General features: G+C 39.2%; 1 protein-coding gene across 1 annotated transcript; it reads left to right on the top strand.

Annotated features, from left to right (window-relative positions):
- HMGB1 (high mobility group box 1) lies at window positions 1-6,757 on the top strand. The gene is made up of 5 exons (XM_026074609.1): window positions 1-158; window positions 828-990; window positions 1,241-1,386; window positions 2,393-2,567; window positions 4,553-6,757. Exons 2-5 carry the CDS (start codon window positions 841-843, stop codon window positions 4,736-4,738), a joined length of 657 nt encoding a protein of 218 aa, XP_025930394.1. The 5' UTR covers window positions 1-158; window positions 828-840; the 3' UTR covers window positions 4,739-6,757.
- Window positions 6,758-11,908: the final 5,151 nt, after the last annotated feature.

Here is an 11,908-nt window from a genome sequence, read left to right as displayed (position 1 = left end):
TTTAATTCCTGCTGCAGAGCAGAGTTTGTCAGGGTGCAAGTGGCCTTTTCCAGGGAGCTATGAAGAAATACTCTGAATATCTGACTTGGGTGTGAAGGTTCCAGGAAGGTGTTTTTCATTCCCCCTCAGTCCCTGAAAGAGTCAGGATAGTCCTCGCAGTGAGTCCTCACGGTTCTGCTAGTCATATGTAAAGGTCATACTTTGCAAGTCCCTGACTTGGTTATAACATGTTTGAGTGCAACGTTTCATTCTTGTATTTCTAGGTACACATACAAAGAGAGAGTACCTTCTTGCAGTACACTTAGAAGAGAGTAAAAGAGAAAGTCAAAATAGATGGCATGCAAAAAAATATATATTTTTGTAAATAAGCACTGAAGGTCTGCAGGGGTGGGGGACAGAAACACATACTATAAAGAGAAAGAATTTAGTAGCTGAGACAGGATACCAAGGTACTCTTTTTTTTCTTTCAATATAATTATTCCTTCCTAGCATATGATGTACTTGCAGTAATCCAGGAGTGCAATGTCCACTTACCTACAAATTGCTTGGAGTGGATGTTTTAGTTTGTAGGAGACCGAAAGTGTAAGTTTTGAAGGCTCTTTGAGGTTTCAGGTTGCTTGCATCTGCCAGGTTACCTTAAACAGTGATGGCAGAAATCGTATGCAAGTTTTCCAGTAAAGAAACTTCTTCCCAGTATGATGTATCACAATACTGCTCTGGTAGTTCTTAATCAGCATGATCATTCTTCATAGCTTTCTGCCATGGTGGGTGGGATTTAAAAGTTGTAAAGGTGTTTTTTTTTTTTTTTCCCCCCCACTGTGTTACAGAAAATCATCAAAAATGGGCAAAGGTGATCCTAAGAAGCCAAGAGGTAAAATGTCTTCATATGCCTTCTTTGTGCAAACCTGCCGGGAGGAGCACAAGAAGAAACATCCAGATGCTTCAGTGAACTTTTCAGAGTTCTCAAAAAAGTGCTCAGAACGATGGAAGGTAGGAATAACTTAAAAAAAAACAAACCAAACAAAAAAAACCCTTGAATAACTACCTGGTGTAAAGTATTATTCAAGATTGTAAACTATTTCCCTAAAAGTTAGTCTTACAACTGTACTTCACACATAGCTAAAAACTAATGGTAACTATCCATTGTTCTTGCCTTACCTTTATCTCCCCTAACTGGAGTTTTGGAGGGGACTTGCATATGCTTTTGAATCTTAGATTCTCACTTTTTATTGCCTTATAGACTATGTCCTCTAAGGAGAAAGGAAAGTTTGAAGATATGGCAAAGGCTGACAAGCTTCGTTATGAAAAAGAAATGAAAAACTATGTACCACCTAAGGGGGAAACAAAAAAGAAGTTCAAGGATCCAAATGCACCGAAGAGGCCTCCGTAAGTAGATTTCCAGCTAGGTTATCTTGTTTGTGACCATCATACTGGAGTATATCTGCAAAGTAATCTTTTATCCAGGTTTGGAAACTTCAGAAATACAAGACTCTGTGTTTTTTCTGATTGGTGGTGTAACGATAGGTTGAGTTTTTCATTATAAATATTAGGTTTTATTTTTTGGGTTGGTCAAGTTTGGATAAAGTTGGAACAGAGTCAGCCTTTAAAAGCAGGTGCAAAAATCTACACCATCCTGTCACGCAGTTCTTACTGATTTTTTTCCAATTTTTCTGACTGGACAGTAATTCTTGTCTAAAATGGCAGTAATATTTCTGGCCCCATCCTCACAAACTTTTGGCTTGAACAGGATCTTTGGTTGGCATTCCATTTAAAATTAGAGGAATGATCTTGTATGAAACAGCTTTGGAGAATTAAAACCTCAGTTCTTACAAAAAGGACTACTAACTTTCAAATTCTCCTAGTATAGATATAGAGAATACTTTGTAGAGATACGTTTTTATCTCTCTTTTTTTGTTTAATGGAGCTAACACTGTCGGGAATAAGGGAACTTCCTGTACAAATGAATGCTTTTATTTGGGCTGATGCTGTCATCTGGAAATCCTAATTTTCACAACAAATATTGCAGTGTATGTGTTGTTGCTTTGCCTTCTTTAACAGTTCTGACCTAACATTTGCTCCCCTAGTGTCATTCAGTCGTTCTGTTGTTAAGATTTTCTCTGCATACGAGATATAAATTAGCCCTTCTGGGGGTCCTGCCAAAAATCAGACCAGATGTGCTTTAGTGCTTAGGTACAAGGATGTGTTAAGTTTTCAAAGTTGTGTTCTAATGTCTTCCTTTGTAATTAATGTTTGTCTTGCTTCTAGGTGGCTTTACAAAATATTTTTACAGTGCTCTTAAGAAACAGTAACAAAGATCGTAACTTTCTGTATCTGTTATAGTAGATTAAAGTCTAAAATTAAAATCCTCCCCTCTCCCCCTTTCCCTTCCCAGTTCGGCTTTTTTTTTGTTTTGCTCCGAGTTTCGTCCAAAAATCAAAGGAGAACATCCTGGTCTGTCCATTGGGGATGTTGCAAAGAAACTGGGAGAGATGTGGAACAACACCGCTGCAGATGATAAACAGCCTTATGAAAAAAAGGCTGCTAAACTGAAGGAGAAGTATGAAAAGGTAAACATGGACATTCATGGTGAAGGTTTGGGGAGAACAAACCTGAATTTACACATTTTTCCTGTCTAGTGTACTCTAATATTTTGTGCTATAATTTATAATATATAATATGCTAATGACAAATGTCATGATATTTGTAGGAAAATATAACTCAATAGGCACACTATTTATTAGTTGTAACGCTAAATTGCAGTCCTTGGTGTTGAACTGTTTTCAGTCATCTGTAATTCAGGACCACCAATGATGGTTTAGTAGATACTGGTGTGTCTGTATTGGTTATTAAAACAATGAGTCACAACAGTAGTATCTGAGTGAAGGTAGTAGCATTAAGCAAGGTCTGTAAAGAATGCCCTCTGGTTCTGGAGGGGTTAAGTATTGAAGAACATCCCTGAACATTGGAATAATTGGTAAAAATAGATGCTATTTTCAGCTTATTCCTTCAATAATAACAGATACTATAAGGTTAATGAGATGCTAGCTTTAGACCTGCTTTTTCTGTTTCTATTTTGTATCTATCTCCTTTCTAGTAATTAACATAGTTAATGCATATGAAGCAGTTGTCATACAATTTCTTGAATCATTAAGGGTAAATTCTGCCTTAACAGTTGGAGCTGTTGTCACATGTTGCGCACACAGTGGTGTGTAACCAAAGAAGGGGATACGTATTAGAACGTACACTGATAATGCTTTACTATGGGTCAGCATTCACCTATAGCTAGTGTACCACAGCTATCCATTTGTGTGCTTTGACCTTTATCTGGGTGTTTGTCCTTGCTGGCAATCAAAATCACGTTGAAACTGTAGCATTATAGTGAGCAAGGTGGCTCCTTTTAGTCCTAATTATTTGCTGGAGAGGAACTGTAGGAGTGGAAGGTATCCCATATTGTCCTTCCTGTGAAAATTTAGGCAAAACTCACCAATATGGTAATTGTTTGTACATACAACTGCATCAAACAACTCATAAGACACTTTGAAAACAGTAGAATTATTATTCTTCATTCCTGGGTATTTTTATCTTCACGAGTCTTGTCCATGTTTCTTATGCTTACAGATGGGGTTTTTAAGGTGCAGTAACCTCAATATTGCACTGATAGGCCTTTGACTGATAGTGAGTTTTCTGTCTTCTAAAAATTTAATGCTAAGCTCTAAGGGAGTTTGAAAGAACTGTGAGGTTAATGATATAATGTATACTGGGTGGGGAGTATTTGAAGATTTGGACTGCCTGCCTAAAGGTGTTGACATTTCTCTATAGCTGGTATGTTTAAGAGTGCTGTAGATAAATTCTGTTACATACTTGTTTTTATTATTTTGACATAAAACTGGGCAGCCCATGGACAGTTTTGACTGGCCTAAGACAGGAACTTGAATTTTGTGCGTTATAAACCACTAGAATAAATTTATTGCATGCAGAAGGTGGCACTGTCTACCCTTTAATCAAAGTTCTTGTACCTTTTATTTTGTAAACTTCAGTTAGGCAGAATTCTGTATAATTGCTCTTCAGTGAGGCATAACACTGCAAATATTAGGCCATGTCATGCTGATGTGTTTTTGATGGCTAATTATAATTTCATGTCTCAGATAAGGATTTTGTGTGCATTTCTTTAGCCATCATAGAAAATAGGGGTAGAAAGGGACCTTGAGAGGTTTCCCTACTTCATTCCTGGAAAGTGGGCTCAGCTGTGCCTATACCATCCCAGGCAGCTGCTTTTCCAACGTGTTCCTAAAAGCCTAACAGTAGAGATTCCCCAACACCCATGAGCAGCGTGTTTTGGCATGCGACTATCGTTTCAGTGTTAGAGGTTTTCTGTTTCTTTGGGGTTTTTTTTGTGTTGAGCCTCAGTTTACCTGGTCATAACTGAAGCCACGACTTCTGGTCCTACCCCAGTGGACATGGAGCAGGTGTTTCACAAGTATCATTTGGAAGTTGTTCAGAGCTCTTGGCTGGTTAAATCTTTGAGAGATTGTTCCTGCTTTTCTTCTCCAAGGATATTGCTGCATACCGGGCCAAAGGAAAAGTTGATACAGGCAAAAAAGTAGTTGCCAAGGCTGAGATGAGCAAGAAGAAGAAGGAGGAGGAGGAAGATGAGGATGAGGACGAAGAGGATGATGATGAGGAGGAGCATGAAGAAGAGGAAGAGGAGGAGGACGAGGATGATGATGATGATGAATAAGTCTCTTTTAGAGCAATTTCTTTCTTGTCTATAAAGCATTTAACCCCCCTGTACACAACTCACTCCTTTTAAAGAAAAAAAATTGAAATGTAAGGCTGTGTAAGATTTGTTTTTAAACTGTACAGTGTCTCTTTTTTTGTATAGTTAACACACTACCGAATGTGTCTTTAGATAGCCCTGTCCTTAGTGGTATTTCAATGGCCACTAACCTTGCCTGGTACAGTGTGGGGGTTGTAAATTGGCATGGGAGTTTTAAAGCAGGTTCTTGTTGGTGCACAGCACAAATTAGTTATATATGGGGATGTAGTTCATTTTTCATCTTCAGTTGTCTCTGATGCATCATAAAAATAATTGTTGTTCTGTTAACTGAATACCACTCTGTAATTGCAAAAAGGAAAAAAAAAAATTGCAGCTGTTTTGTTGACATTCTGAATGCTTCTAAGTAAATACAATTTTTTTTTATTAGTATTGTTGTCCTTTTAATAGGTGCCCTTGAAAAATCATAGTTTTTTTTTTTTTTTTTTGAGGGGAACTCATATTTTGCTTTGTTGAATGCCCATTTGGGATCACATGAATATTACAGTTTTCATCTTTCATATAACCAGCTGATAAACAAAGCTTTGATCTGCATACCCTGCATAATCATGATAGGGTAAGAAAAGAAATATATAGGCATACGATGAAAGAATATTCTTCCGTAACTGGAAACAAAACAAAAATTCAATCTCAGCAAACTGATATTTGTTCAGATTTTTGTGAAATGTAATATTCTATTGAGTTGCATGAGTTTACCAGTCTTGGAGAGTTGAGAAGTATAGAGTTCAATTTTACAGTAATGAAATACTTCTGGGGAGCAGGAGGAGACGTAAAAACTTGTCCTAGAAGGACCCATAGGAAGAGCGTTTGTCCGTCCAGTGTGGAGAAATTTACATGTGCGACTCTGTTACCATGTAATAGAAGTTGTATTTGTAAATCTCTGAACACTTATGACAGATGAGCATACCTAAAATGTGTAAAGTTAAAAGCATAAAATTACCATATTTTTTGGTGACAGGTCTGGTGATGGCCACGGGCTTTATACCATGAAACTCTCCTGGTAGCAAATGGCCCATGAGAAATGATTTTTCTTTCTAAGATTTCTATAAATGGTACCATTATTATTTGTTAAATCTATGTAAATTCATATTTGTATTCTTGAAATTCTAGTTTTAGCCCTTTAAAACAAAGTTGTATATTGTCTCAAATTGAAAATGAGATAAGATGTATTTTTCCTGTTAGGTTTTATACCGCACTCTTGATGTTTGCCCATTTTTAAGTTAAATATAGCTGTATGGAAAAGTACATTTTATTAAATTTTGCATTAAAAAGTGAAATGTTTATGGTATACCAACAATGTCTAATTTGGTCAAATATAGTTCTCTTCCAAAACCAAAGCTAAGGGTTTTTTTTTGCATATTTAGTAAAACTTCAAGTGCTGGCAACTGTAACTGTTTTCACATATACCTGCTTACCAGTTTGGGGGACAATTTGGCAATTTTTTGGTTACAAAATTATGGTTCTCTTAAGTGCCAGTGTTTAAAAAAAGAAAAAAGAAAAAAAAAGAAGGAAAAAAGCATTCTTGTAATTTTACACGCTTTTGTGATGGAGTATTGTTTTGTTATACAATTTTGACTTTCAGATTCTTATTTCAATTTGCATTTATGTATAACTTCAGGAGAAATATTGAACATCTGAATCCTGGATGATACTAATAAACTAATAATTGCAGAGGTTTTAAATACTTAGTTAAATGGCTCACTTAATATCCTAAGGGTTGTTCTTTTTTTGTTTTGTTTTGTTTTTGGTGTTGGTGTTTCCAGATATGTTTACATCCTTGCTTTCTGTTTCAAAGAGAAGAGATTCGCCATTCAGAAGGTCTCCATATGGAAAGCAGCCAACTTAGGGCAGATYAGACTTTTTTTTAAACTGGATACCCTTTGAATGATGGTGGCTGATCACAAATAAATTGTCTGTGCTGAAGGGGTTTTTGCTTCCTGGAGTCCTCAGGGAAAAGTTGATGGATTTCTTGCTCTTAGAACATACTTAAGATCCCAGTGCCTTTGTTCTCAGTGCTTGATGTTGACAAATGTAACTTGGAGGATTTAGCCGATCTTGAAAGATGAGTGGAAAGTGCTTACCCACCAGCTAGTCATGGTGTTTGACTTGTCTTTGGGGTGAGCAAATTGATAACAAACACAACGTGCTCAAGGCTGAAGAGTGGACATAATGGAGGTTTCCATTATAAATGCTACTTTCTGAGAAAAAGAATCCGAAATAATATTCTCAATAATACTCTCGATATCCTTGTTGGCTGGTTGCAGGAGTTGTATTAAAACCTCAGGAGAGCACCCCAGTTCACAGGGCTGCGCTTGTCTTGTGAGCAGCTGGTACCTGCACGTAACGTCCACTGACCTTGCATGCATATATTGGCCTGAAGTTTTTAATTTCGTCTTCTGGAAACCTTTTGAGACATTGAAACCACTATTTCTGGGGGGAAGTGCCATAATTTTTAAGTTCTTTTCTCAAAATGTGCTTTGGAGAGGGCCTCCTGCTATCTCAGGCAGTTATGAAATGCTGTTAGCAAAAACTCAGCCCGATTCTCAGCAATATTAGGTCAGACTTTACTGCGAGATTACTGATCTGAGGTCAGTGATTACTGACACTTTTGCTTGAATTTGCCTCCCTGTGATCTTTAAAAGTTTGTGCTTGCTGAGGAATAATGAGTGGGGAAATTGCAGCCATTTAGGCAGTGGTTCCCTACAAGAACTAGGCAGCACTGACATCACTGTCAAAAAGCATTTTCTAAGGGCTTTAACCTTCAGATAAGTGCTGATTTTAGAGAGAAAAAACTTTTTTGCCTGTTTTAAACAAAAAATTGGGGATTGGTTTGGAGAGAACTTGAATAGTAGTAAGTTTTAATTGTGGTATCTCGGATGTCAAATGAATCCATACTCCTCTTACTGCTGTTAGTCTTAATTTAGCCTCAAATCCTGAAACAGGTTGAAGTCGCTGCCGCTTGCTTTATTCTGTATAATTTTAAACTGGTTTAACTAGATGTACAGAAAGCATACATCCCTTTTGCAGTGGTTTTAATGATCACACTAGGTCTAGCAAAATGGTGAGCCGATAAACCAAAATGGTTCATTCCAGGCAGAGAGGCCTCTAGAAACCTGAAGCGGTTAAGATTTCTGCAGCCTAATGAGGATAACGCTGGCGCTGCTGACGCTGCGCCCCTTTGCAGCTGCCTTTGTTGGTATAATAAGCCCATTGCGAGGCAGAAAAGGCCAAATGATGATTGTTTTTAGGGCTCCTGGAAAGTGGGAAGAGCAGTTGGAATAGCTCTGCCGGAAGAGGAGCTGGGCAGACTCTAGCCGTAAAATTAAATTCTTTATATGGGTGACAAGCAGAGCTTGAAAAATTTTCCTAATGCCTCCTAGCCTCAGGGTTAAACCTGCTGGTCAGAATAAATGTTCCTGTTCTGGCTTCGCAGCTCTGCCTCATGGAAAATCAAAGCAACAAAGCCTACGTACTGTATTGGGTTATAATATGTTATTCAACCTTGGATGTGTAACAAAGACATTGCAAAATGCAAAAATAGCATTTAATATAAGAGGCGATCGATTTGCACCTTTTCCAGTGTCTGCTGGTAGTAGTTGCTAGAGACTTTAGGACACAAATGTATCAATCGGTTTATTAATAATAGTAAAGTTCTAAGTATTTTCAAACAACTTTCCTTTGTTATATTCTTCATCACACCATATTTTTTCCTCTACTAAGCCTACATACCACACCTTTTGGGAGTGCTTTAAAAGAAAATAATAGTGTGTGACATTTTGCTTTGGCAGGTTGTGATAGACATTATTTTAGACCCTGAAATACACAATTAAGGGACATGTTACAAATCAGCTAGTGCAAAGCAATGCCTGAATGTGAGTATTTATTGATAGACTTTTTTCCCCCAAACTTTGCTAGTGGATTGTACTGTAGAACCATAGATTGTAGAAAAACACTTTGAGACAGTATTATTCACATGGAGTTAGTCTATAATAGATTTCACTTTAAATTAAAACACTGCCCTTTATTACAGGATGATGTATTTGTAGATAAGCCCTAAGAGTTTATTCCAGTGTTTGAGGAAAAAATTTGAAAAGTAAATTCTCCAAGAGTTTTGTATAGTTTTGTATAAATTATCGTGTATCTTTACTTTGTATGTGCATTGTGCTGCGACTTTTCTTGTGACAGTACTTCAAGCAGAAAAACAGAAAATGCATTTTCCCTCCAGTGAATTTACTATTACGAATGAAGGTCAGGTTGTTCTTATGGCAGCTTTGTGCTGTTGAAAAATACAGTATGGGTTCTGTTTTGAGAACACCTAATTCTGAAATTCATCTTGCTGAAGTGATTGCTATTAGAGGTGACCTACAAGAGAGAAGTCTCTTTTGCTACTTTATGATGGAATAAAAGACTTAAGCTATACATTAGGAAGTCTACTTGTTTTCTACATGACAAACTCAAGCCTTCCCTTTAGAAGGAGCGCTTGAGACAAGCTAAGCGGTGATATGGCAGAGAGCAGTGAGTAGTGAGCAAGAAAGGAAAGTGCGGATTTTTACCTGGTTTTAGTTACACCTTTTAAAATCTTGCTTATATTCTTAAAACGTATTTAACTTAAATGACGAGCATTTGGGATGAAGAAGTCTCATCCGAATGGTTCCAGCAGCCTTTCATCTATTAATGTATGAAAATCTCAAATAAAGCATTTCTGACCTCCCCAAAATTCTTCAATAAAAGCAAGGAAGACCAAATTCTACAGTTTCANGGGGGAGAAACAGCTCTCTTTATACACCATAAAGCAGCAAGAGGTCACAATGTAAATGTTCTTTGCAAAACACTTTTAAGAAAGCTACATTTATTGCGAGGAAACAGGACAGTGGTTCTAAGGCATTTGGTAAGTGCACTTGTCATCAGTAGCAAAAATAATGTTTTCTAAGAAATGTTTGGATGAGAAGAAATTCTAGCTGAGACGTAACATCCCTTATACCTCRCTGCTCCTTTTAAATAACATGAAGGTAGCAGCATTGGCTTGTTCTTTCCTGCTTCTTTCCTGTGATTTCTCCTTTTTCAGTTCCAGAACCCAGGAAATGTTTTACTGAACAATTACTTTTAGATTTGGATATGCTGGATTTGGTTGGAAATCCTTTTTCTTCTCTCTGAAGAAGGCTTGTTGGCTCAGCAGCGTTGGTGGCGGAGGACAGAGGAGCCGGGTTTCCAGCCTCCTCCGTTCGTGTGCGTTTGCAGGGTTGCCTCTGGTGGCTCCCTTGGAAAAATGCCTTACATGGGAACATGGGGAAGCGCTGGCTGCTGGGAGAGGCTACCAAAATCACTGGGCCTTCAAAATCCCTCGCGGCTGGAGAGCCGTGGAAAGACAGGAAACGATCACAAGGATTTGTTAGTTTGGCACCAGGTGCCGGAAATCCAGTGTCTTCCGGCAGCATCATGCAACGTAACAGGAGAAAAAGAAACCCAGCACACGTAAAGCTCAGCGGTATCAGATGATGCACACGCTGTGAGACAAGTCTTCCAAAAATTGTGCTTTCCTTAAAGAAGCCTATCCAAAAATTTCAGCGGTGTGGAGATAGGTTGATTCGAAGTGAAGTAGGCAGATGACGACCACGGGCATGCAATTATTTGCAATGTGCCTGTCTGCTAATGCATAAACATACTGGGCAGATAATTTTGCAGCTAGACCTGGGAGCTCTGCCTCGAGGGCTGCTGCTGGCAATGCCAAAAGGTGGCTCTGCGGCCACAGGAGCGGATGCTGCTGCCGGTGCAGCGGTGGCCGAGCCGGTGCCTCCGCCGGAGCCGCGGCTGGAGGGTTGGAGGCATGGAGAAAACGAAGCGGCGGCTGCTGAGCGCTTTACACCTGCAGCGGCTGCAGGGAAAGGTGCAGTGGCGGTGCTGCCACTCAAATGCCCTGGTCAATCTGATTTAAAAAGGTTTTATTTTACAGGTTTGGATGCCGCTAGGAATTTCCAATCTGTTCTGAAAGGAGCTGCGTGACGTAACGTGCTCAGAGGACTGAGCTTTAATCATATAAACCGTAAATGACAGGTAACTTCAGGGCGAGACTCACACCTGCATTCGAAATAGAAATGCAGAGGGGCCTGGGCCAAATATCGGGATCACAGATACAGGCTGCTGCAAAGAACCAGCTAAGCTATAAAAAGCAAAATCCTCTTGAAAAGACTCTCAAATTTATGTGGTGATGATTCCTAGAAGAGATAACTTTCTTGTAAAATGTGGGTTAGTAAATGATTGAATAATAGTGACTCATGTTTTATTATCAGACTTAACTGTAGCGGTGTTTACGCTCATTTTAGTTTTGTTGACACGGGTCTCTAATGATACCTTTTAAAAGGAAAGACGCCACAAACAAACATATTTTTTTTTTTGTAAAACCAGTACTGGAAAATGTAGATGAAGGTGCACCAAAGTCTGAGCTCTTCGGCATTGGAGCAGCTTTAAATGCAGGTTTTGGGGGCAGAAGGTTCATTTTTACGGTAAAAACCACGGATGGGAAAGTGCTAACAGACTCCTGCTCCTTGAGAGTCCATGTGTGTAGCTTGCAGCAGGACTGGGGCCATCCGGACGTGGCCAGTAACAGCCCCTGTGTTGTCTTTTGGACATTTTGCAAGACTGACACTTTTCCCTGGGACTAATGTTTTGTCCGGGGGTCACACTTTGGGACTTTTTACCCATACGGACATGCAGTGACTTCAGTAGGACCCTGCAAGTGAATGCGCTTGCACTAAGGACCATTCCTGGCACGAGCCCTGTCCAGGCCCAGCAAACGGGGCCGCGGATGGGATTAGAGAGGAGCCGCCGCACGGACAAGCCGGTGGGGGCTGAAAACGCCCCAGCCGTCTTCCCACGGGCCCCTCTGGGGCAGAAGCTGCTCCTGATGCTACCTGAGAAAATATCCGGTGGTCCTGCAATATTCCCGTGGATCCTAAAGTCACTTTTCCCATATGGAGAGCTTGACACTCATCTTTGATTCACCTGCCTCTACTTACGTGTTGTTTTTTTCCATCTGAATCATTTAATATGACTTCAGAGTACAAGAGAGTTGTGATT

The sequence above is a fragment of the Apteryx rowi genome, unplaced genomic scaffold, assembly GCF_003343035.1.
Source record: "Apteryx rowi isolate R43461 unplaced genomic scaffold, aptRow1 scaffold_391, whole genome shotgun sequence".
In the NCBI taxonomy this organism is placed as follows: domain Eukaryota; kingdom Metazoa; phylum Chordata; class Aves; order Apterygiformes; family Apterygidae; genus Apteryx; species Apteryx rowi.
Note: the sequence above shows the minus strand (reverse complement) of the source record. Positions and strands in the feature narration are given on the sequence as shown.